At 43.8% G+C, this 25,900-nt stretch overlaps 3 protein-coding genes across 3 annotated transcripts in view; 1 reads left to right on the top strand and 2 right to left on the bottom strand.

Moving 5' to 3' along the window:
- The window catches only part of LOC142880849 (ubiquitin-conjugating enzyme E2 H-like), an 8,736-nt gene extending 469 nt beyond the window's left edge, over nucleotides 1–8,267 (bottom strand). Inside the window, exons 1-7 of the mRNA XM_076014813.1 lie at nucleotides 7,811–8,267; nucleotides 4,221–4,297; nucleotides 4,005–4,079; nucleotides 3,876–3,915; nucleotides 3,710–3,762; nucleotides 2,985–3,113; nucleotides 1–2,324 (exon numbers count right to left, since the gene is read on the bottom strand). The exon at nucleotides 1–2,324 is cut by the window's left edge and continues 469 nt beyond it. Of these exons, the coding sequence (XP_075870928.1) occupies nucleotides 2,200–2,324; nucleotides 2,985–3,113; nucleotides 3,710–3,762; nucleotides 3,876–3,915; nucleotides 4,005–4,079; nucleotides 4,221–4,297; nucleotides 7,811–7,863 (552 nt within the window). The 5' untranslated portion in view covers nucleotides 7,864–8,267 and the 3' untranslated portion in view covers nucleotides 1–2,199. The remainder of the gene's footprint in view (nucleotides 2,325–2,984; nucleotides 3,114–3,709; nucleotides 3,763–3,875; nucleotides 3,916–4,004; nucleotides 4,080–4,220; nucleotides 4,298–7,810) is intronic.
- Nucleotides 8,268–10,869: 2,602 nt separating this feature from the next.
- On the top strand, nucleotides 10,870–14,949 carry LOC142880848 (kelch domain-containing protein 10-like). The gene is made up of 10 exons (XM_076014812.1): nucleotides 10,870–11,200; nucleotides 11,886–11,978; nucleotides 12,644–12,865; nucleotides 13,092–13,246; nucleotides 13,330–13,478; nucleotides 13,568–13,652; nucleotides 13,743–13,809; nucleotides 13,894–13,941; nucleotides 14,035–14,174; nucleotides 14,619–14,949. Exons 1-10 carry the CDS (start codon nucleotides 11,116–11,118, stop codon nucleotides 14,826–14,828), a joined length of 1,254 nt encoding a protein of 417 aa, XP_075870927.1. The 5' UTR covers nucleotides 10,870–11,115; the 3' UTR covers nucleotides 14,829–14,949.
- An 877-nt stretch (nucleotides 14,950–15,826) lies between these two features.
- On the bottom strand, nucleotides 15,827–25,279 carry cax2 (cation/H+ exchanger protein 2). The gene is made up of 20 exons (XM_076014814.1): nucleotides 24,896–25,279; nucleotides 22,901–23,056; nucleotides 22,683–22,789; nucleotides 22,190–22,295; nucleotides 21,662–21,781; nucleotides 21,524–21,585; nucleotides 21,192–21,347; nucleotides 20,842–21,033; nucleotides 20,647–20,746; nucleotides 20,428–20,569; nucleotides 20,142–20,325; nucleotides 19,852–19,951; nucleotides 19,133–19,263; nucleotides 19,004–19,035; nucleotides 18,664–18,776; nucleotides 18,396–18,544; nucleotides 18,188–18,282; nucleotides 18,032–18,110; nucleotides 17,842–17,950; nucleotides 15,827–17,704 (listed from the first exon to the last, which is right to left on the bottom strand). The coding sequence occupies exons 1-20, from the start codon at nucleotides 24,978–24,980 to the stop codon at nucleotides 17,631–17,633; spliced, it is 2,292 nt and encodes a 763-aa protein (XP_075870929.1). The 5' UTR covers nucleotides 24,981–25,279; the 3' UTR covers nucleotides 15,827–17,630.
- Between the last annotated feature and the right edge of the window lie 621 nt (nucleotides 25,280–25,900).

The following is a 25,900-nucleotide window of genomic DNA, read 5'->3' as shown; positions in this document are numbered from 1 at the left end:
GACAAAGGGATGACGATAAGAAAGAATTTTAATATAATCCAAGACAAAATGAACACTCTAAGAGGATTGTCAAGAAAAAGAAAACCATAAAAATACTAAATGATCTGCAATGTGTGTGACACATGGGTAAAAAAAACAAACATGTATCAGGCTTCAAGTGTGCATCGAGACACAGACCATTACACTCAACAGTAAACCATCAGTGCACTGATAACACCTCCTTGCTCTAACAGGAATCTTTCCATATGTGAGCATGAAAAAAGAAACTCTGAACCATTTTAAGGAGAAAACTGAGAATATTGAACTTATGAGTGACTGCCACTTGAGAGTTTGACACTTTCAACATCTTTATTTTAAAAAGTTACTTGACCTCATTTGCCTGAACCGCCTCATGAATTTCCATGTGTGTTTTGTGCTGAAACGAAACCCGAAGCTCCCTATAGACTCTGGAACCTCCATTTGGAAAAGCTAGGAGACATTTGAGCATTGAAAGAAAATACAGAATGACTCAATCAAAGAGCACTTCAGTCTGACGGCGTGGAAGAGAGGAATGCACTGGATGAATTGAACCAAAAACGGACCGGATTTGTCTGTGACACTGCAATAGTAACAGGGGGATAACAAAACGCAAAAAGCCAAATTATTTTACGAACTTTTACCTTTTTTTTTTCTCTCAAAAAGGTTGCTGTCAAATAGATGTTTTTTTTTTTCAAATAGTTCCACATAGACTACAATGATGCCGTCCCATCTCCAGGGGGCGTCCAGTCATGCTTAAGAACTGCACTGCCCCCTGTGTCTAGTTCCATGACCTGCCTTCCGTTCCTTGGCCTCAGATTCCATATGGAGATGTTTGCATATAAAGGTGGGCGGGGGTTGGAGGGTTGGGGGGGTGCATCGTGTTTGGAGGGGAACCGATCCCGCTAACTAACCTCACCTGTCCACTAGTGTTACTTTAAGTTTTAACCATACATTATGCGAAAGGACTCAGCACCCGCAACAAAACTCTACCCCTAGAACGTGAGTTAAACACCTACTATAGTTCAACACAAGCAATATGCAAAGTTAGGAAGTTGAAGAAACCCACAAGGACCTGGAAAAACCCCGAGTGAACCCCACCTGCACACAAGCGTGCTCCCCATTGTCTACAGTGTTACAACTCCACAAAGGCCTACACAACTTTACTTCTGTGTCATGCCACAATATACAAAGATACTCAGAGAATGACAAAAAACTTCCTAAGACGGAGAGGATGAAGAGGAGGAAGAGGAGGAGGAGGAACAGCCTCCTCTTCTCTGATTTTTAGTACAGCACAGAATATCAATATGCAGTTCTTCTCCCTGGATTACAATCATGCATGCACAGATGGAGAGCGCACGCGCACACACACACACGCACGCGCGCACACACACACACACACAAATGCATGTGTTGCAGTGTTGAAGTGGCTCCGGCGGTCGACGGCAAGTTGTGTGGAGCTTCTGTCGGTGAGGACATCTGCACTGCCACCTGTGCTGCCTGCGCGTGTGCACGCACACACACGCGCGCACACACACACGCACAGTTGCGCTGCGGCCCTCTGCTTGAAGTGATATGGCTGGGTGCCGGGGTGGGTGCCAGGGTGGGTTGCCAGCGGGGGTGCCAGGCTGGGTGGCCCCCCCCCAAGAGATGAAATGTGACGGCTTCAACCACAACAAGAGTCTGTGGGGAGCTCGGAGAAATGGTGGATTGTCATCCTGCAGTCCTCTGTGGGGAGGCGACGACGCCTGACGGTGAGGTCGTATCTCAAAGTAAGAAGAATAAAAAATAGACCTAAGTTGTGTTAAGAGGTGAAGAGACGCAGTGTTGCTGGAGGTCGGCCCTCCTGCACTGGCCTCACCGCTCAGGACAGAGTTCCACAGCTGGAGCCAGAGCTGCGAGCAACTCACGCGTTCCTCTTCCACGTCTACGACAGATGGTAACGATGTCAAAAAAATAAAAAATAATAATAATAATAATAATAATAAGAGGGTTAATATTCTATGACATCCCACTGCAAATCTTTTTTTTTCTTCTTTGCAGCAATAAAAATCCTTGTGTCATTGTAAAAAAATCGTCTTGTTTAAATATGAATATAGCACTGAACGTCTTCAGGAGATCAACAGTCTTGTAGTTGGGAGAGGGAGAGGGAGCGGGGGGGTCGGGGGACACACCCCCCTTCAACTACAACTCCATGTCCTGGGCCTCGTCCTCTGAAAAGTCTGACATGGAGCTCTCGGAGGAGGAGTTCCCGCCGCCCTCCTCCTGCTCCTTGAGAGCCTCCTCCGTGGCGTACCGCTGGATGTACTCTGGAAGAGACGCAGTGACAGTGAGAGCAGAGCTTGAGAAGCTGCTGCCACATCACATCAACTGGGACCTGAAGCCCCCCCCACACATTCATAGTCACAGGTACGTCACAAGTACCTGTGACGTACCTGTGACGTACCTGTGACGTACAGTACAAGAGCTCACAGTGGCTCGTGGGTGCAATGCGTCTTGTGCTCACAGATCAGACGTTTTTCACCATCCTAAAGACACTGCTGACACACCAATGTGTGAAACTCAGTTCAGAATGTTTGAGGAGCAAAACAAGGGGACTTCAGCTGCGTTTCAATCGCGGTGTTTCGCAAAATAAAAGCGGTATTTCTAAAATTTCAACGAATGGTGTGAAGCGCATAAGCCATCATTCGCTTTTGTTTGTTTACGTTTGCTTGCAGTCAAGAAGTTGGACTTCAATGACAGACCAGCAACATGTATCACTGCTAGAAAACACTGTAAATAAGCAATATGGGACCTGCAAAAGTTTCATGTGGCTCTTTGGGGGAATGAATGAATGAATGAATGAATGAATGAATGACAGTTGCATTCTGAAAGTGCAGAAGATGTAGTTTTAGTTTAGCTGAGTACAAGAACTTTGTTATAAGCATAAACCTTTAACAAACACAGCAAATGCTTGAGGTCATCAGTACCTTTTATCTTGTGTTTATATTCCTCTGGCTTGTGCAGGTACATGGCGGCGGCGTCTCCATTCAAGGGGTCAATGGGGTTGGGGTAGGCAAGCAGCTGAGGCAGGAACGACTCAAAGATGTTGGTGAGGTCTGCCAGAAGTGGAGGGAGGACAGGTCAACATGAAGAGCGGACAAACAAAGAAAACCGAGTCAAAGTCATTTGAGAACAGCAACAGTAACAAAGAGCAGTAACTCCTAAACAGCTAATAGGTTTCTTTGGTGGAGGATCAAACAATGTCTCCATTATATTTGATCAAACCCTTTCTAAGCTTCAGTGCTGCTGAACTGCTCAACACTGCAATGACACAATAACAGACGCACAGAAACACTCAAATATTAGCCCATAAATACGTAATAATAATAATAATAATTGATCAAACGCAGACTGAAGATCTGTGCTTTCTCTTTCTTTAAAATACAGTTCGGAGGGTAAAGACTGACGCACGAGCAACATCATCATCATTTTTCAGCTCCTGGAACTTCTTATCTACCGGCACACATTCATGACCTCGATACAAGCCGCAATTTTCACCAGAGTGTAAGCTGATTAAACCCAGGCGCTGCCTCCAGCTCAACACTGGAGGTAGAACCTGCTGGCTCGACGCATTATGGACCACGACCGCTGCTCTGTTTTACCAGGCAGGCAGCTGCTGTAACACTTCAGGACAGCTGTGGCAAGAACCTACCATAGAGGGCGGTCCATGTCTGGTTAATGACGTCTAAACAGACGGTTCCTGACCTGCAGACACACAGAGACAAGGCAGAATCATCACAACAGCTCAACAGAGCCACTTTCCTTGATGCCACACTGACTGGATTTTAATGTGGGCAGGTGTGGAGGAATGCACTCACGCTTCATCGATGTTGGGATGAAAGATTTTATTCATGAACCCTGTTGAAAGAGGAGAGTTTACTTTCCATCATGCACAACTTGGCGAGGAGATTTCAAGGCTTCAAAACATATCGATTCATATTGCAAACCTATTGATGGTGATTTGAAGGGGTATTTGTCTGGTAGATCCACTCTGACCTTCCACACTCCACCTTCATAGGCAGCTTGGAAACAAGAAGAAGAGACAAAATGACTTGACCATAAACCAACTGGACGTTCCACTAGAAATTCTGATTGCGACTGGATTTGCAGGTGAAAGGGACAATAAATGCATGACTCAGCGTGTTTAAAACGGAGACCCTTACTTCCAGGTGGTCCATGGAACTTCACCACAAACTCATTGAGGCCCTTCAGGATGGTGACCTCGTGCTTGCTCTCGATGCTGACAGCTGGTTAAGGAAAAGGCAGCGGCAGCAAAAACAACAGTAACAGTTGCGGCCGGCATTTCTTTGAGCAGAGTTGTTGCTTGTTATATTTCAGGATGTTTCACTTGTATTTGAAGGAGGAATACATGAATGCATTCATGAAGAAAACTATTTGGCAGGTATCAAAGGAGAACTAAAAAAAAAAAACTTTATTTCTGGCAGACTTAGCAAAATCATGCTGCGGTTTCCAAGAATGAGATTAATAAGAATTTGCTAGGCTGCCTGAGTAATGACATACGGCTACGTGGGGCTCGGACATTCAGCGAAGTGTCAACGGATCGCCACAACACACACAAAAATAGACAATCAACTTGTCGCACATTTGTCCATGACAGTAAAGTAAAGAGTTCAACAGAAAAAACAAGGTTGGATTTCCAAATGTAAGCCAACTCAAAAATGCCCGACAGACCACGGCCACTTAATAATCCTCTCCACAGTGCAACAATACGGAAAGGGGAGACAGCAGTGAGCCGCCTGCCAACTATGAAATGTTATGAGGTTCGGCAGGCTGCCACTAACCAGCTCACTGGCTGACGGCGGCCTCCCTTGGTCTGCTAGTTACCCGAGTAGCAGAAGAAGGAAGGGGACACCCCTGATGGCGATGTGTCAGAATCACAGCAGCAGCAAACAAAGAATTCTGGGGGCATTCACGCAAACAACCGTCTGACGCAAGAACTAATGGGGAAACACAAAGGCACAAAACCTCTCAAAGCCGTCACACCCTGTTTCATCATCCAGTCATAAATCTTTGTGTCATCCTCAGCACGGCAATCTGGCCGAGTTTCCATGAGGATGTTCATTTAGTTGAACTGCTGCGGCGTAAAGAAAAGGAATACAGACCTTGGTTATATAACTTTGAGGGGCCAAAATAAATGGGAACTTCCATCAGAAAAGCCATTTTGAAAAGTTCACTCATTCAATGGCAAAATTGTTTGCGAATCACTGACCATGAAAGATGGTGGCTTTAAATGTGATCCGAGGCTATGGGTTCTATAAATAACACGTGCTCACACCGCAGTAAAGTGAGCACGGGAGTCACCTTTCCACAGCTTTGTACGCACAAACTGGTGTTCACAAAAGAGAGGATAATGGTTTAAATACAAATTGTAAAGTTGATGTCTTTTCCTGACACTGAGTCTCAGAACTGCTCTGATTTGAGTCATTGGCCAGTAACATATCTATTAAAAACCACACACACACACACACACACACACACACACACACACACACACACACACACACACACACACACACACACACACACATATATATATGTATAAAAAAAACAAACCAGTGACCTGCAATCACAGCACACAGTACTCTGTAGTATGTGGCTTGTTTGTTTTTTGACAGTGTAATATTCCACATTCCCAGAAGGGCAAATGAAGGAACAGCAGCCTGTTTCAAGGAGTTGGTCAAACTTTGTTTTAGCAGTGGTGAAAAACATTCAAATGAGTTTGATTTAAACCCTAGAATAGAAAAATATGCAGTTTTGCTACCACTACTAGCAAGGGACGGCCACGCCGAGCACACATGTAAACTGTGTAATAACCAGAAGAACCAGCAGAGCAGCTTTAACACATATATTCCTGTTCCACCTGATACAAGTTGACTTCAAAAAAATGCCATAGTAAATTCTTGGGAGAAACACTCGGATTATTGACGTAAGTCATGGTATAATGGTATAATACCACACTGAAAGTCATGAGGAATACTAATACACCAGATCCATGTACACTTATTCTACTTATATACACACCTAATGCAGACTAAGACTATGATAATGTACTAAGATATACTTTTTTAAGTTCTTCTAATAGTATTGCTATCACTTAGGAATTAAACATGATTCAAACAATTGACTTTTAAGAAATAACTTTGGATATATATGTCTGTGATAATTAAGACTAACATGAAACAAAAACAAGGGTTAAAAACCAGTGTCTTACAGTTCCTACTCAGTTGTTTTAAACTAATCTGGATTAAAAAAAAAACAACAACAACAATGTCTTCTTTTTTTCTTTTTTTTTTTTTTAGTATAACCCTCTCTCTCTCTCTCTCTCTCTCTCTCTCTCTCTCTCTCTCTCTCTTTTTTTTTTTTTACTGAAACTGTAAAACCTGCTAAGCGCAACACTTCAAAATGGCCATCTCGATGTTTACATGCGAGCCGAGAGCCACAAGTTGAGTTGGAGTGGAGCTGCACTGGATGTTCCCAGCCCCCATCGCTGCATGTGCCCAGGACAGCACGCCTGTTGTTCCTCGATCAGCTGTGTCTCAAGCTCCGCCTTCTACCATGTTCCGGATGGTAACAGGCGGGCCAATGAGAGAGCAGCATCCTAGCTGCAGGACAAAAACAAAACAATTCACCTCACGCTGTTTAGAAAAATCCTTTCATGCAACTTCAGCGGATCGCGACACACAATTACCACCGACGCCGAGGGCATCCACTCGACGAGCGCTTGCGACGGGGACACTTGCGAGGCGTTTGGTCGAAAGTCAAGCGTTACATTGCTTATTAAGCGACGATGATTCACAAATTCACAATTTTCGCCTCAATATGGTGGCAAAACACAAACAAAAATCCACGCCGCCCTCGAAACTCCAACCTGGCACGCAACACTTGTGACTTTATCTTTTTAAAATTTGAGATGACTTCTTGTTGGCAGATTGCATTTGCGTTTGGGTAACAATTCAGAAAGGTCGACACCGTTTGCCACCTCCTCCAACATGAAGGAACGCAGTTATCAGTTGATGTAGCGTTTGGAAAACAACCTCCGTGTCTGCTTGTGTCGTTCCCATTTGTTTCTGCCTTGATGATGAAAGCTACACTGGCTGGCTGTCTTTCACCCGAACGCAACACAAAAACATCACCAAATGCAACGTCTCTTGCCAATTGTTCCCCTTTTGAAAATGTAGAAAAGTGGCCGCTAATCCCTGGGACCGTGTTGTCAGTGCTGCGGGGACACACAGTGAACACACAGTGAACACACATTAGTGGTGAACGCCAGTAACTTGTCGCCTCCGAAGCTCGCAGGCTAACAACGTTGAAAGCAAACACAGTCAACAAACAGCAAGCGTTACGTTGCGACAAATTCCGCTGGCGATTCTCCGTCTATACAAAGAGCGTTGCTAATGTGCTAGCAGGCTAACGCGCAAGAGATTCCTTCCCAAAAAACACACACACACACAAACACACGCATATTGACACGGTGTAGTGTATAGCTTCGACGTCATTCTGCTAAGTTGCTAGCCGAGGGATCCAACGCCACGCAGAAATAGAAGCACATCAAGTGTTTGAACGTTACACACTTTTTCAAGCTCACTCAGCTAAAGAAGCAGCCGCCTCACTGTACCCTTGGAGCCTACACACAGGAAACGCACACAAAGTCACAACTGTCGTGACGTGACAGTTGGGATAAAACAGCACATTTGTCCACAGCAGCTCGTTGTTTGTGTTCTAAAGAGGATACAGTTTCACCACGTCGGTATCCATTCGCCTCTTGCCCGGACTTGGAGACGACATTTTTGGGTTCCTCTCGGAAGTGAACTAAAAAAAAACAAAACAATAATACTGCGGTGGCGACGAGGCTCCTCCAACCAGCCCTGTTAGCTGTGGCAAAAACAAGGCACAAGCCTCCACTGGGACTGAGTCAACAGTCTTCCAACAGAGTCCGGGAACAAGGTCCTGGCCGCACCATGGCCCACTGTTTCTCTGCTCGCCTCTCGCTGGATGTTCGAGCGACTTGCTTTGCCTAGTTGGGTCTTGTCCTGAAGACTCTCTCTGCCAGTGACATCAACCCAGCAGCGTCCACACCGAGGGGAGGAGGGGCCCCGGCATAGAAATACACTCCACAGAACGTGCTCCACTCAGCAGCCTTGTCGTATGTGGCAGGGAATAAAATAAAATAAAAAGGTCCTGGGCTTTTCTTTCCTTTTCTTTTCTCTTCTTCGCCCCCCTGCAAAGAATCTGCACATTCAAAGCCCACATTCAAGGACGACATTTCTTTTTTATTGCGGCTCAACTGACATCGTCATCAAAGACAGCACGTGTTCTTTGATGTACATTTCTATGAGACGGAGCTGCTGGGTCCACCCACTCCAGTACCTGGCCTTTCACAATATGGAAATGCAGCAGAACAAGTGGGCAGAGGAGAGAGTTTGGAAAAGTTCGAGATAATTGACGTTTGTCCGGCTGAACTGGTGGACCTTGTGGGAGAATTGAGAGAAGTCTGAACTGGATAGATGGACGTGGAACAAAAGTGAAGGCAGGTTATGTCAGCAATGCAAAACATTTTTGGTGTTAGGACAAGAGTTGTAGGAAGGCCTTATAAAAGCACTACTGCCTCTGAAAACGGACACGGAAGGCAATTTGTTACACTCAGACACTGTCCAGCGTATAATTAATTATAAATAAAATACGAGTAAATTAGCAACCCCAGTCCTACTAACTTCAGGAAGTTTTAATTAACTATTTCTATTAAGTATCCATTAGCTACACAGCTATTGGAAGAAAGTAATTCTGGGTCAGACCCTTCACTGCCAGTGCCATTTGCCTGATTTTGTCCCTGACTTCTTAATCTAATAAGATAAAACTCCCGAAATAAGGTAACTTCACTTGACTAATTTTGATTTATCCATAAAATATGTCTTTAGCCTGTCAGTGAAAGCTTCACAATTGAGAAAGGATCACCTCACCCGTCAGAGATTCTGTGCTAAAACACACAGTTCAGGAAATCGAGCCCTTCATTTTATCACAGAGAATTACAGACAACTCAGTGACACTCTCCCAAGAGAGTGATGAGGCTCCCACTCGGGTGTTTAATCTGTCCACTGGGATCACCTCATAAAAATTAAGAAAGATGACAAAATCCTGGACCTTCTAAGCTATGATTTAAGAAATAGGCACACATTCTGTCAAGACTTCTTTCAAAGACGGTCTTTGAAAGATAACATTTAAGGGCAAGCAAGCAGGCATGCACAAGAACTTTAAAGGTACATGGTCTTGATGTTTTGCAAGGCCTGTGATGACCTTTGAGTGGGAATATGTGATTAAGTAGGTCATGATTTCTTTAATGAAATGACAGGATCAGAAACAAACCTCTTGTTATTGAATTTTGAATTTCACTCAATGACAGGGGGAATCAAACATAAACTCAGAATTGTAACTTTGGATGAGTCTTAGCTGGATGTGAATGTGTACATTGGTCTGTTTTATTTATTCATTCATTCATTTTCGTGGCGATGACACTGTCATCGCTGTTCAGATTTGTTTTGAATTGTTGTTGTTTTTTTAACCTTACACTTGGACTCATTTCAGTCGTACACTCATGCCACTCTGCTCTTTGATACTAGACATCCCCTAATATTCTGCAGTCGTTGTTTGTTTAGCCTTTCTCAAGTGGCAAATTGAAACATTTAAAAAAAAAAAAAAGTTAATATGGTTGACATATATCTTTGGATGAAACTGTTGTCTTCTGTCATTCTCCTTGAGCTGTAAATTAACACAAAAACATTTTTGAAGTGGCTCTACATTAACATGTGACACATTCCTCCTGGGTCATTAATCTAATTAGTCTAAATGGTATCCTGTGTAACAGAATGGATTTGGGGATTATAATTTTTAACATATAGACAAGACTGCAGCCCTGGTTCCCTCATCAGGCTCGTGTAATGTGACAACTTAAACATTTGTACAGAGAGCAAGGGCATTAAATGTTAAATATTAACATGGCTGCATGTACGCAGTATAATAAATGACTGTTATAGTCCTTGTCATCTTTAGAGAACAAACTTCAAATCTAAACAGTTGTGATCACAATCACGTCTGTTACAGCCACTGACAATTTTTCACTGTGTGTTTAATTTCCACACTATTGTTGAGTTAGACCAACAATACAACTTGTCATGGGACTGGTCTGTTTGTTCAGTGAGCCTACAGCCTCTCCCATGAGCTTCAAATCCAGATTACCACATGTCAGCAAAGCGGTCCCTGAAGATCTGGGTTAAAGGTTGAGTCTGGGTTAAGTTAATCAGAAGGACAGAGAGAGAGAGAGAGAGAGAGAGAGAGAGAGAGCGCAATCAGCTGTCTCTGGTTTAGCATCAAATGAGTCGACATAATATAAGAAAAATCTATAAACAAACAAACTAAAAACTGGAAGCATTTTAGAGGGTCTGTGTCTTGTTTCGTAAATGCTGTGTTTTATTGTAAGAGCACACATTCCAGTCGGAATGATAGTGTTTAGTTTGTATGTTTCAATCCACTTGGAAATCAGGGATTTATGTGTTGGTCGCTGTCACCAAGCTTCGAATCGTCCTCTGTCACCAAAGTGGGATTCGTATACATGCCATGGGTAAATCTTTACAAGAAGAGTGTCCTAACCCTTGTTTTTTTGTTTGTTTGTTTGTTTGTTTTTTAAACCTCACTGCCGGAATCTTTACGTGCTTTTAGTTTCTCAACCCATCGTCATAGAGCTTTAATTTCCACGCTTCGTACTTATTTTCAACATAGTAACGGTTAACTCTCCGCGTGGCTCTTGAATGCAACACGACGAGTGACTTGAAATCTGATTGGTCAGTTCGGGCCAGCTGGTCACGGCGCCGCCGCATCCAGCAGCAGCAGCAGCAGCGAGTGTCAACTGTCGCGTCGTTATTGTTGTCATCATCTTCGGCGTGATTGCAAGAGTTCGCGGTCTCATGTCACAAAGTTTGGGCCGAGCCCAGCAGGTTCTTGTCCAGGTCCGGGTGTGAAGCCTGTGCTGCGTGGCTCCCCGTCGAGATGTCGTCCACGGAGCACGACGGAACTCTCATTCAGCTCAATCTGTTTGAGAAACTGTCGTGGAGGCCTTTCACCCGCGACTCAGGTTTGTAAACACAACCGAGTGTTTGCCCAGGAACAACCACAACACAGCCGCTGACAGCAACTTGAACTCATCGTCGTTTTTCGGGGTGGGTTCTACCTCCGCCCTCGTGGTGGCGGTTTGGGGAAACAGCGCATCGTTAACGGATTTCTTAGCAAGTTATCGCCGTTGCGGCGCACAGGCGACGACTAGCCCGCGTTGCTACGGAAGCTAGCTGCAATCGCCGTGGGAACGAAGCCCTAACACTTTCCCACAGCGCTGTCAAAACACGAAATCACAGCGGAGCAGGTTCCCGTCGTCATCTCGTAAGACCAAGAGTGGCAGCGGTGCTAAACCTCAGCCTTCGCAAACTGTTGCTGTTTACATGTCTGTGCCTCAAGGCAATGGCGAGGTCTTCCTCAAACGTTAACCCACCCAGGAGGGCATTCAGCTGAAGATTGGAAAACAAAAAACAAACTGATTGGATAAAATAGAAGATGATGAAAAACCCACTAACAGTCAGTCCTGTAAGGTGCCACTGTGAATGGTTCTTTATAGTTCTTAGTGTGAACCATTTAACCACATACCCTCAAGGAGGATACAAATCTATAGTGAGACTGTTGTATATCAATCCAAGTCTTCACCAACTTTAGGCATTTGCACTCTCACCTTTTTGCTTTTTTTTTTTTTTTATGGCAACTGATTCCAGGCCCGAAGAAGCGGGCACGGTGGCTTCAAGCTCGGCGCATCTTCACCCCATCCTGCCCCAACCTGCGGATCCCCAACAGGTTTCTGAGAGAAGGTACTGAAAAACACATCAGTTTCACTTCAGACCAGTCATGCCTTTGTCACATGAACACATGAAAGTGATTTTTGCCTCTGATTTTGCATCCTCCGCACGTCCAAAACTCTACGAAGTTCTACATTTTTCACCTTGCTTTACAATTTACATTGTATTGTTGAATTTTTATCTGTTTATTTCCCTGTTCTGTGTTCTCTATATCTTGACCTGCAGCTTAAATTTAGTAGGGATAGTGAGTGCTTTCAGACGGTGCAGAAAACAGGGAAACTTTAGTGGGAAATATCCTTTCAGGCTGTCTGCGACTCGGCCTGTTTAAACAGCAACATTACTTGGTATGGATTTACTTTGCAGGAAAAACTGAAAGTAGAAGGTGGTATTTTTGTTGGAAATATAATGCACTTGCACAAACTGTATGTCTGATTATTAAGTTTTTAAAATTTGAAGTTAATTTTGTCAACAAAATTAGAGGCAGTGTTCTGAGAGGACTCGGGCGACTCTCTTTTGTACCTCCAGTGGGTTGGTAGTAGATTATGTAATCAAAAAGCAAGCAGCCCATAGTGGCATATTCAGGATTAATCAAACCTTGAGTACATATTGCTTCATGAGGGGAACAAGTGTTTTGTTTGTATGGCTGTTCTTCACACTGCATCCTGACCGCCCTTCAGGACACTGCGTGCCACCGGCTCGAAGCGGACACCGCTGCGTTGCCGACAGCAGCAATCTATACGTGTTTGGAGGCTACAATCCAGACTTTGAGGAGGCGGGTGGATCGGAGAACGAAGACTACCCTCTTTTCAGAGAACTCTGGCGCTTTCATTTCGCCACAGCCACCTGGCAACAAGTTCGCACGGAGGGTTACATGCCAACGGAGCTGGCCTCCATGTCAGGTATGGACTCATTTATAGACCTTGAAATAATTTTAGATGGCTCTGTCATTTTTGTGGAGATGTAAGGCATCACACGCACACAAAGAAGTTGTTGCAGATGAAACACCTTGCTTGTGTGCTCGTGTATGTTTAACTGCATGGTCACCTCTTCACACGTCTTAAAGCTGCATGGACCAACAGCCTAAAAATCCCATTGAAAACTGATTAGCCTCTCTGCCCTTCGTAGCTGTTTTGCACGGGAACAACCTGCTTGTGTTTGGTGGTACCGGAATTCCATTTGGCGAGAACAATGGCAACGATGTCCATGTTTGCAATGTTCAGTACAAACGATGGAACCTGCTCAGCTGCAGAGGGAAGAAGCCCAACAAGATATACGGACAGGTAATGTAATTTCTTCAAGAAAAACAAAACAAATAAAGGAATATTTGTGCAGGACATGTAAACTAACATGAATCTCTTTCCAGGCGATGATCATCATAAATGGCTACCTGTATGTGTTTGGAGGAACAACAGGCTACCTTTACAGCACGGACCTGCACAGGCTGGACCTGACCACCAGGGAGTGGACCCACCTCAAACCCAACAATGTGCCCTCAAATCTGCCTGAAGAGAGGTTCCCATTAATTATTACTTATTTTGATTCTGGACAACAATGATGATAATAATCAAATGTACTGATATGTATATCAATACATTTTACAGGTACAGACATGAATTAGCTCACGATGGTCAGAGAATTTACATTTTAGGTGGTGGGACTTCCTGGACGTCATATCCCCTGGACAAGGTGATACAAATGAGAACACAGACTAATTCTAGGGAGCGATTGTGTGCGTTCCTTGTCAACACCTTCCCTTCAATATTGTGTCTGTTTCAGATTCATGCATACAATTTGGAGACAAATTACTGGGAGGAAATGGTGACAAAACCTCATGAGAAAATAGGTTGGTGAGCAATGACGACCGTTTTTCTGTCGTTAACAATTTGATTTCATCACACTGAGGTAACATCGTCTCGGTTCATAACAGGTTATCCTGCCGCCCGAAGGTGTCACAGCTGCGTGCAGGTCAAAAATGGTAGGTCGTTTGGAATCTTGGAGCAAATTGATGAAGCCCCACTGGTCTGAAGTGGGGTTTTTTGAACTTGTCTGTCTGTTTTCCCACCTAAAGAAGTCTTTATATGTGGCGGCTATAATGGAGAGGTCATCCTGTCGGACCTGTGGAAGGTCAACCTGCAAACCTTTCAGTGGACCAAGCTGCCTGCGGTCATGCCAGAACCAGCGTACTTTCACTGTGCTGCTGTTACTCCGGTGAGTCATCTGTCACACACGTCTTCCAGGCTGTGATAAGTTTGTCTTCTTCTGTACTGGCAGGGAAGATGAAAGGCTACAATTTCTTATGAACTTCCAACTGATTTCATTTTATCAAACAGCTGATTGGTTAATGAATAGATCTAGTATTCTTTTCTTTTTTTATTGATGTAGTTCAGTTAGTCAGATGGTCGGCAGTTTGGCTGACATCTTCAAATTAAAGCCTTCCTCTAATGATGGATCAAATACTTTATGTAAAATACAGTTCAGATTTAGTTCAGGCATCAGTTGCGGAACATGCCAAGAATGTTCAATTAAGTTAGAGCCTTGTATGTTTTTAGTGAGAGAGAGAAAAAAAAAAATCACTCACACAGTCATTTTCTGTGTCGTGACGTCACGGACAGCTGTGGGTCCTTAATGTCTCCACCTGCTCCTCTCACTCAGGCCGGCTGCATGTACATCCACGGCGGCGTGGTCAACATGTCCGGGAACAGAAGAACTGGCTCCTTGTACAAGGTTTGGCTGGTGGTGCCCAGCCTGCTTGAACTGACCTGGGAGAAAGTGCTGAAAACATTCCCTCACATAGCCCAGCTGTCCACCCTGCAGCTGCTCAACCTGGGACTGACGCACACGCTGATTCAGCGGCTCAAGTAGTGTGTGTGTGTGTGTGTGTGTGTGTGTGTGTGTGTGTGTGTGTGTGTGTGTGTGTGTGTGTGTGTGTGTGTGTGTGTGTGTGTGTGTGTGTGTGTGTGTGTGTGTGTGTGTGTGTGTGTGTGTGCAAAAAAAGCACTTGCTCCAAAATGGTCGTTCTTGTTGTTTTGGGGTTGTTTTTTTTCCTCCTTTTTGACACAAAGTCCTCGAAAGGACTTAAAAGCCAGATGTCAGATTGTTATGACAACTTTGAATGCCTTTTTAAATGTAGTCTGATGTAAATTTGTGTGCTTTTAAAAAAAAAAATGAATTGTGAGGTGTTCTCTCTGTATGTGACGATCGTTATAGCTGGCTTGCATGTACCACAAATTGTGCATGCATCAGAACCACAGTGGTGTGCCAGTTTCCACTCCCAGTGTATCTGGTTTTTCTGGTCCCACTGTGTTATGTGCGCTGCCCAGGTTTTTCAATCATTTATGAACCTTGCATCACCGTTTAAAGCTCGTTTTACAAAATCGTAAAAAGTCACACATTTCACGGCGGGTAATGTTGCTCACCTCGGCTGGGTGACGCTCGAAGGAATCGGTGGTTAACAGCCAATGAAGCTCAGCTTGGTAAGAAATGAGCCACATGTTCACGGGTGGAGGCTCTCTGCTTCTAACCACTGGCACACTGTGACACCTGATGACTGTGTTCTAGGTCAAATATTTAATGAGTTGCGTTTCAGCCCAGAGGATTTGCAGACTGACACGGAGTTGAAGACGTTCCCCTCCTCAGGGAGTTGCGGTTCGATCTTTACTGCGACATCACTGTGAACCTTCATGTGCCTCTACAAGCCTGCTTGCTCCTTGCGGAAAAGCAACAGGTCTGAAATGGACGGAAACACCTGTAGCACCACAATGACACTAAACATTCTCCTTTTTTTTTCCAATCAGGTGCCTTTCCAATTTCTGTTCTCTTTCCTTTTGTTATTGTCACTCATGCCTGCTTCATATTATTTCTTTTATCGTTTTCTCTTTTGCTGTTACTCTGTGTATTTGTAGCCTTTTCATCTCCTTGTGTGATTTGCCTGATGTTTTTCACATGGAGACATTGTTTATTTCCATAAGCTAAATCCTGTCATTTTTTTAATGATTATTTGAAATACTGGACCTACTCTTTGTTACAACAAAACTATTTGGTGGAGCAGAAACTGTTGCAATCATTTTTCCTTTGCTGTCTCGTATTTGCTCCTTTGTGCTTAAAATCACTTATTCTTTTTATATTGTACAACAGGTTGTATTTTTCATTTTATATTTTGTACTTTTTTTTTTTTTTTTTTTTTCATTTTTGACTTTTGGAGGGTTTTTTTTTTTTGTTTTTTTTGCCAGACTATGTAAGACATACTGGGGAGGTTCAATACTGTGAGAATCAGGTCACAAATGTCCATCAGCAGTCGGCGTCTGTAAATCCACGATTGGCTACTGAGGTGATTCTGGGAAGGACGAGTGATTGCCTATCAAATGTAAATACTGTTTGGTTTTGAGTCACACATTTGCCTTTTCTCCTCATTACCTCCCTTGAAACTCATCATCATAGGACCAGCATTTTCTTTCATGTCCTGTTTTAATACAATCACTTTGACCTTTTCAGAGCGAGTACTTCCCTTCACTTGCTTCCTAGTCTGAACATGTTACTGCCTTATTTATAGTGAATTGTGAAGCAACACTCGCCATCTGTACTTCCTCAAACCTGGTAAATGTGCTGCTCTTCTAACCAACCAACTGTCTCTATTTGCATCTGTTCCTGATGTTGGATTGCAATCATCTTGCATGTCACTGGTGTGTGCATGTCTATATCAAGAAGCTCCTGAGACAGAAGGTGAATGACACTTCAAATGAAATGATGTACATGATGTTTTGTAATTTCCTGTCTGAGTGGACAATAAAAACACAAAAGGATCTTTTTTCAATAATGTTGTACTGACAGATTGTCTTCCTTGCTCAGTGCAGCCAGCAGTGTGTAAACAATACTTTAGGTTTAAAATAATGCAGGTACCGTTTTCAATTGCAGAAAGCACACAGTACATTTAAAAGTAATTCACATAAATTAGCATCAGTGCAAACACTTTTGACATTCTGTCATAAAATACAAGATCTTTGAAGAGTTTTAAAAGGTTTTTGGCTCAGTGAAGCACTTTGTAACTTTGTTTTAAAAAGTGCTTCAAAGGTTTTGTCATTAATTGATTTTTAACGACATGAGGACATGAGTTTAGTGACTTGACATGAAAATGTTGTACTTGATTGCAGGTATTGCATTTATGTTACCAACATTAAAAATCAATTAAAACAGAAAACACTTCAAAAATGTAGACAAATTAAGAGGTGCCAATGAACAAATTAGGGATAAACTAGGTAGTTTGTATGGTTTGGCTGGTTAGGTATGTAGGCACTACTCACAAATCTACACCATCTGTTAGAAAGGCATTATTACACTAAACAATGTTTTATATTAATGTCACATATGGTGTGAAACTTTGCAGTTTCCAGTTGGTTCTGAATTAACCAGAACAGTTTTTTCATTAGCATCGATCACCTGACTGTTATCTTGTTCACTATTTATGCATACAATTAATTTTTAAATGACCCAGTAACTAGACATAGTACCTAAATCTAGTAACTATATCTAGTATGATCTAGTTGCATAGTAAGCAATTAAAATCAGTGTCCAAACTTGCATTACATCTGCCATATGACAGATACACATAAGTATATACAAAACAGACAAGGTCAGGAATCAAACCACAGGAAGAAAAAGGTCCAGGGATCAGCAGCCCGCCGGGGAAGGAGCAAAGTAATAGAGAGCCAGAAGGATGAGGTAGATGACCACCAGTGCAGTGCCTAATGCAAGAAAAGCAGAAAACAGCACTGATGGAGAATCAGCACATCAACTGAGGACGATGTAAGATGTCCCACAATGACTCAGCCCTTGAATTCATGCAGTCACCCTTAATGATGACCTTGATGGTCCATCTTACCTTGAAAATAGTCAGACTTGCCATCCATGAAGATGTAGTTGACGAGTATAACGCTGAAGATGCTGGCCCACAGGTGCAGGTCACTGAATAACAGCAGGAATCCCACATCCTTACAGAGACAGACAGTGTGTGATTACACTGGAAGACAGGCGGCGACTGACTGACTGACTGTAAGCTGAAGGGGTCTTACATAGAAGGCATTGAACAAGACCAGGATTGGGATCTGTAGCATGCAGACTTGAACAGCAATACAGATTCCAACCTCCAGACTGAAAAGAAAGAGAATAGTATAGAGTATAGAATAGATCACTTTTTCCAGGGGAGACACGAACAGGCAAGAATTCACCTCAAACTGATGTTGTTCTGGAGTGCAAACTGGATGCCATTAACAATCTCTGGGATCTCAGGAACCATGGCGAGAACTGTGACCCCGATAAAATACTGAAGGAGCAAATGAGAGAGAACATTACTTCAGGAAAGCAAAGAAACAGAAGCTGCGAAGGCCACGTGTGACTGCGCGGTGGCGTGTCCTGTGATTGGTGGCGTGTCCTGACCTGAGAGACGTTGGGCTGGTTCAACAAGGGCTGGATGTTCTCCGTGACAAGATCAGCACAAGCAGACGTCAGTGCGGTGGCCATGATGAGGATGATCAGAGACCTCCACCTGGACCAGTGGACCACCGCTCCATGGTGTTGGTCCGCCACTGCAGACACAGTGAGTCACAGAGTCACATTGCAGCCTCACTGTGAAGCTGCGCGACAATCTGGTTACTTTCACTGCTGCGTGTGTTTTGTTTTTGGTTGTTTTGTTTTAAATACGTGCCTTGTCCTTCGCCGACATGAATGTCGTAAATGTGGGAGTGCGTCTTCAGGGTGAATATCAAACCAATGATGTAAGCGACTGGCAGGAGGGCAGACACGGTGTAAACCAGCGGCCTGACGAGAGCGACCGCACAACAACAGAGAGGGAGGAAACACGAATCAAACTGGAATCCCTGGAATCCTCAGCTAATGTGGTAAAGTTTTAGTTTAGTCCTTCAGCATTACTAATACTACTACTAGTACTACTAGTCCCACTACTGTGACTAATCTTTGTATCATTATTCACATTATTTGATTCCTTAATCAACAGTTAGTATATGCACATAAAAAAAATATCTTACTCAACGTGGTTATGGAACAGTGTAGAATTTTGCTGTTGGTAAAAAAAAAAGATAATATGTTATTAAACATGATGGAATGTTTTTCTTGCAATCATCGTGATGATGGTGCAGCTGGATCTCCACACCAACCAGATCATAGTGACAGTTGTGACAGACGAAAGGCCCGCTGCTGTTGCTCGTGCTGTTTCCAGTGGAGTTGGTGCAGGCGTCGCACACCAGGTTGCCGTAAGCCTTGGAGAAGAGCGTCGGGGCGAAGACACCTGCTGGGGACAGACAGACGGTTAAAGCTGCGCTAAACTCTCAGGTAACAGTGACTTTGCAGGAACAGAACAGAAGAACAGAACCTGGTTGAGCTGTGATTTGTGGACCAAATAACAACTCTGGTCATTTGGTCCACACACGCCATGGATAGAAAGTAGAAAAGGAGAACAGAGCAGATTCTCCCACATTAAAGAGAATTTGAAATCTGCCAAAAAGTGGTTTTCATCCGCCAATCAGAAGTCTGGACTTTCTGTTCTTTTATTATTTTGTTCCCCAATCTGCAAAGTCAGGAACAGCCTCTCAGAATCATCATCTCTAAAAACCAGCATTAAACCTGCAGTGTGTTCATCAAGACACTGCTTATATCCACATTGTTACCCGAAAAGATCACAACCTTTATCAGCTCTTAAAAGGTTTTTGCATTTTTGTTTAAATGCAGTGCTGTATGCCATGATGTCCAGTGATCCAAGGTTTCATGAATCAAAACTGCCTTTATTATAATGTTTTAATAATTGACAGTTTTGCTTGTTTTTTTTTTGCTTTTCTCGGAATCTGTGCTTCACTTAAACGTGTATTTGTCCACTTGCCTCCTACTGAGATGAACAGCAGCGCAGAGCTCACGCCTGTCGAGCGACTGTTGAATGTTTGCTCGCTGTGTCTCAGTCCTCCGATGATCATGCAAATTCCCTGAGAACAACACAAAGCAAATACAGGTCAAATTTACAAAACAGATTAGGATCACAAGAAGAGAAGAAAAATGACAGGAGGGAGATTTTTATTTCATTCTGAGTTTTGAGTTTTAAGCAGTGTCCCATCTCTACTTTTTCCATTCTAGTTAATCAGCAGCAAAATGTGATGTGAATGCGTGTTGGCTCACAGGGATGAAGAGGATGCATCCCAGCAAGGTGCCAGTCAGAGCAGACTTGACGATCTCTTGCAGACATGGCTTGCCTGCCTGGTGCCCCTTCAGCAAGGCAGTGATGTAGAAGGTCAACTCTGTGATGGAGCCAAAAGTGGCGTTGACCACAGCACCCACAGCAAAGTTACTCTGGGCCGAGATGCTTCAGATACCCAGAGGAAAAAAAAAAAAAACATTTTACAGGAGGGGCACTCAGCAAAACAAACAAATGTCCAAGTGTGTTTTGATCCAATAAAGAACAAACCTGGCGATCCCCATACCAATATAATAAGACAGGGGTATGATGGAGCCGATGGCTATGGTAAACTTGATGTCAGAGCCGGCAAAGCGGTTTTCTTTGTCAATGTATCCAACAACCATGGCGACAATAACCAAAGGAAGGAGGTCTGATTATTAGGGTCAAAGGTGAAACAGCGTCTCTGCAGGACTCAAAAACACCAAGAGACAGACCGGTGAAGGATACTGACAGCAAACACGTTGATGCCATCCACTGTGTACTTGTAGTAGTACCAGTTCACAGCCTGGTAGCAGCACAGCAGCGCCCTGGTCTCGTGGCCTGGACGCTAAGCAGAGGCGCAAAAACAGGCAGGTGACCAACGCTGAACCATCTCACCGGGTTCATGTGCTGCGGGGGATCAGCGGCGAGGCCTTATCCTGCCTTCCTCTGTTGGCAGGTGGACACAAAGACGTCCTCAGGGGGCAGGAGAAGAATGACGCCCAAGGTCCGCGCATTCATCTTGGAAACGGGGATGGTGAAGACCAGGATCCAGGAGAAGATGCAGGCCAGGGAGTGGACGACGGCCAGGAGAGGAAACCCCAGCAGCAGCCACAAGTAGGTGGAGAAACGACGCTGGGAAAGAAAAGAGCGCCCAGAGATATCAGCTGTTTGAAGGTGTGGTCTCTGAGACATCCTGTGCTGTATCTTAAGAGTCTTTGAATGATAAAGATTCCTTCATGATCTACACACCACTGCTGCCTGACAAACCACCACAAAGCGCTGAACGTTACCCAGTAGGAGCCGGACGGACGTCGCTGCGGCAGTTCTGAGAGTGGCTCCTCCTCCTCATCAGTGGGTGACGGCAGCAGAACTGGGCATTCGTCTTCCCCCATGCCACACTCACAGTTCGGTGCTCGGTCACAGCATCTCCTCAACGTGTTACCAATCTGGAGAAATCCCACCAGAGCAGCGCTAGTTTGTAAATGGGGCAAAATCTGTTTGAATATTAAACATTTATTTCAAATAACCCCATAGTACATGAGTGGACTGCAGAGCTGGGTCGCTCTTCAAGAAGGAAAAACTTCCAAATACTGTGTTGAAGCGCAGATACTTCACCCCTCACCTCATGTATGGTCTTTCCAAAGGGCCAGAGGAAGTAGCAGGACAACTTCCAGCAAAGTTTACCTGACGGTGAGATGGAAAACACGATGAGCTGACGACCTGGTGGCAGAGTCTCTGCTCTGTTATTTGCAAGACTCACCGTATGACACACCAGCAATCGTGATGAACATCAGCGAGCCAACCAAGAGATACGTCAGAGAGACCCACCAGCCGAAGAGCAGCACATATGCAAGGTTTCCACACGAGACCAGGCCACCTGGTGACAAAGACAAAACCTCAGTTAAAGAGTTGACAGATTTTCCAGCAGCTCCCAAAAAATTTATTTAATATATTTTTAGGGTTTGTGCTGCTGTATCACAATTTTTCCAGAATGTTTGTAGTTTACAACAAACATTTTCTTCATCTGTATAAGTTAAATGCTGACGTCCGTCAAACAACAGGCATATACGTGTTGTCATACTGTGTCCCATGTTGTTGGTTTCACTCAAGATGTTGTCGGCAATCAGGATGAACAATGTATTTCCTTACTTTGTAATAACATTTAGAACTTTGGTCAATAATAAAATAAAAGATAAAGAGGCCAACAATAGTCTGATTTGGGAAATAAAGGTCCACATGTTAGTGTAAATTATTTTTGACTCGAACAAATCTTTACCATACGTACCAGAATGTGGCTTAACAGTGTTCAGTTCAGAGTAGAGCTCCTTCACAACCTCCGACCTGTCTTCAAAGGGACGCTCCGTCACGTGGCTCTTCCATTTTCTGAAACCAAACTGTCACACAGATGGACACTCAGACACAAAACAGTTTGAGGGATGAGCCATTGTGTTAAAAACCAAGCGACTATGAAAGGTTCAACTCATATCATCATTTGTTCTGGTGTCAGGTGGAGCAGCCTGACATATCTTTGTGTATCCAGACTTCTGGCAAACTGGCCTTCCACTTGTTTGAAAAATTACAAAAACAACGTGACTGCATGACTGTCTGGCTGAGGAGGTTTGTGACATCACAAAGGGTGGATTTCAAAAACTGTGTGTTGAAGTGCACATTTCCAGAAAAGTGTCGGAAGCATAAGAAGCAAAGGTTGGATGTTTGTCAAGGTGGCATCTGCGGAGAACAGAACCTTTGACTGATGCACGGAAACACTTCTCACTTCTCACCCTGTAGTTGTTGACCAGCTTGTTGGCCTCCACTTCGTTCTCCGCTCGGATGGTCCTCTTGGTTTGGATCTCCACCCAGCCGTCGTCACAAGCGTGAAAGTTCAGACCTTGAATAAAAGTGACAAGATGAAGGATGAACAACAACAACAACAACAACAACAACAACCACAGAACAACATTGCTGTTTTTATACAAGTCAGCTGATGCAGAGAACTTACGTGGGTGTGCAGCCATGCATTGTCTTGTGCAAGTGGCAGGACACTGGGAGTGATGCGGGCTGTCAGTCGAACTCAACTGGTTCTGGCTTGCACCCAGTCGTTCACTGGTCTGTTCATGACCCTGAGCCAACAGTGAAGCGGCCTCGCTTGAAGAATCTGGAACAACAAAACTCTACAAATTACACCCAGAGTCATGACTTGGCTTCATGCAATCTGTGAATTAGCGGATCCAGAAGGGCCTTTGAAAGTCAAGTGCATAATGTGGTGTATAATCTTGTGACATTGAATACGCTGATCAATTATCACATGGTTTCATCTGAACTATTTAATCTAATAGCAGACAAACAAACATTCTCAGTTTACAATGGGTTCACCACCAGGTGTGTGATCTGGTACTGAATGTTGCCACGACAACATAGTTTAATCCTGGTCATTAAAAAATAAAGACAATTTTCCAGGTGAACAACATTGTATAATGCAACTCCACTGTTTGGGGAAAGCACTCCATCCATTTTCTACAAGCGCTTCTCCTGCAGAGAGGGCGTGTTGGAGCCTGTCCCAGGTGGCTCTGGGTGACACTGGGTGACACTGGGTGACACTGGGTGACACTGGGTGACCCCCAGACAAACTGACAGTTTATCGCAGGGCTACATGGAAATACAAAACAGACATTCACATTCGCATTCACACCTATGGCCAATTTAGAGCTCCCAAGTCGTCTCACATGCACGTCTATGGACTGTGGGAGGAAGCTGCAGTACCAGGAGAGAACCCACACAGACACAGGGGTGAACACGCAAACTCCACACAGAAAGGCCCCAGGCCCAGGAATCGAACCCCTGAGTCACGACCTTCTTGCCGTAACACTGCACCCACCCGAGAACTCGATATCTCCAATGAAAATAGTCGCACAGAGGCTGAGTGGCATCAAGGAGACAAACATTAACTGTACAAAACACATCCAAAACCACTGATTCAAACAAAACACATACATCTGAAGTGTCATTTTGTACAGATCTCACAGAAAAACATAACCTACGAAGTTAATACAACTTTGAACAATGTGCATGTCGATTCGTTAACATATAATAGTTTGCGCAACATGGAAACACAATTCCTTTTTATTAGGGAGCTAAAGCTCCTCTGAGCCAAGTACGAACACAACTGCTGCCAGCCTGAGAGAGCAGTGAGCGGAAGCCACAGGCATGACAGTCATTAAGCCAACGCCAATAAAGTCTTGTTCCATTCATTTCTGGGGCAGGCCACAGACAACACACAGCCTTAGCAGATGAATAACTACTTGCAGACATAAAACAGCTGGTGTCACGGGACCGGACGGGCTTACTAGAAGTCAAACAGTTCAAATTGGTGGCTTCACCCACTAGATAGGGCTTTCTTTTGTTTCCTCTTTCCAGAATGTAGCGTGTGATTGTGCAATGCTACTGGGGTTCTAGTATCATTCATTTCATTTCATTTCATGTGTGCATGTTCAGCTTGAGAATGTTCATTGCAAATATGTTGTTTTACAAGAATCTACAAGAATTTTCAATGGTTGAGAGTCAGACAAAGTGGACATTAAAAAGATAAATACACCCACGCCATTTTCAACACGTAGATAAGAGCTGACATAGAAATATATGTCATATTTTGATGTATATAGTTTTGAAATTAATACAAGATTCCTTTGCAGGAGCGTATTGTTCTTGGACTAGTGCTTTGCCACAACAAAACAAAATAGTGGAAGTGACTGAGCTAGGAAACCCCCGGAGTGGGAAATACAGATTTATCATTCTCAATCCGCTCTTAGTAATCAACAGCTGGCAGTGTTTACCGCTAACAGCACCTCTAGTGTGAGCTGTATGGAAACATATGATGGGGAAGGTCCCCAGCGGAGCCCGACCGAACACAGTGGACACACTAATAAAGTTCTAGGATGAGGAGGAGGAGGAGTGCATCCATGACACATGCTCGTACGCACAACAACAAGCCGCTCACCCGGTGCGTGTTCCGCCGGCCTCCTCCTCCGGCTGCCGCCGCTGCTGCTGCTGCTGCCCGGGCTGTGGGCGGACGACACGGACATCTCGGCCGACGGCGGCGCTTCTCCGTGGGCCACTCTCGGCTCTTCCGACACCGCTGAAACAGCAACCGAGTCCCGCTGCTGGCTGGTGCGCCAGAGAGGACGCGCTGATTGAAGGCAGGCGGAATTACGAGCGCGTGGAACTGTGGGTAATGTAGGCTTAACGTGATTTAAGCGCCACTAGAACGAGCTGCCCTTGCAAGCGACTCAAAATAGTAGCCGTCTTGTGTGAAGGACTGACCGAGACGACCGCTCAGCCACACAAGTTCACTTGTATTTTGAACCAGGTTTTCATTCATTCTGTGACAGCGAAAGCGTTCTTAGAATAACAAAGTGGAGATGCAATGAGCTTCCGTAGAAATTGACCTTTGTTTACGCAAATTTGGTTTAGTCATAATTTTCAATTAAAATCGATATTTTTAGATTCAGAATAAGATCATGCAAATTGATTCTGAAAATAACGACGATGTCGATGTCCCTTATTTATTCATGTATTTATTTATGTATTTGTTTATTTATTATAATCTATATTTTATAGAATATAATTATTCTATATGTATTTGTTTTTTCAGTCCAAGTGGTTGACCTTTACTTTGAAATGCCCCTTTCTTAAAATTTTGTTCTTAATTGACACACACACAAAATGTATGTTTTTGCTACATTGCAGTTAGTGCCTTTATAAGTCTCAGGGCAATTTGTTGGGGAAAAACACAAAATAATTTTTCGTATTTTTTTTGCATTAAGTAAATATTCCATTCCTCTGTCTTGTTTTTTTTTTTTTAAGAGAAATCAGCTGAGGTTGCACAAACAGTACATCAATATTAGCTGACAAATAAAGAGCTGCGGCCACAGAGACCTTAATAAGAAGCTTTCATGACACAGATTTTGGACTTGTAAATAAAAACTTTTGTGTCAAACAGTCC

This window comes from Nelusetta ayraudi, unplaced genomic scaffold, assembly GCF_046127955.1.
Source record: "Nelusetta ayraudi isolate G7.1 ecotype Tasmania unplaced genomic scaffold, CSIRO-AGI_Nayr_v1 ptg000173l, whole genome shotgun sequence".
NCBI lineage: Eukaryota > Metazoa > Chordata > Actinopteri > Tetraodontiformes > Monacanthidae > Nelusetta > Nelusetta ayraudi.
The sequence above is the reverse complement of the archived record's forward strand: the minus strand, read 5'-3'. Positions and strand labels throughout refer to the sequence as shown.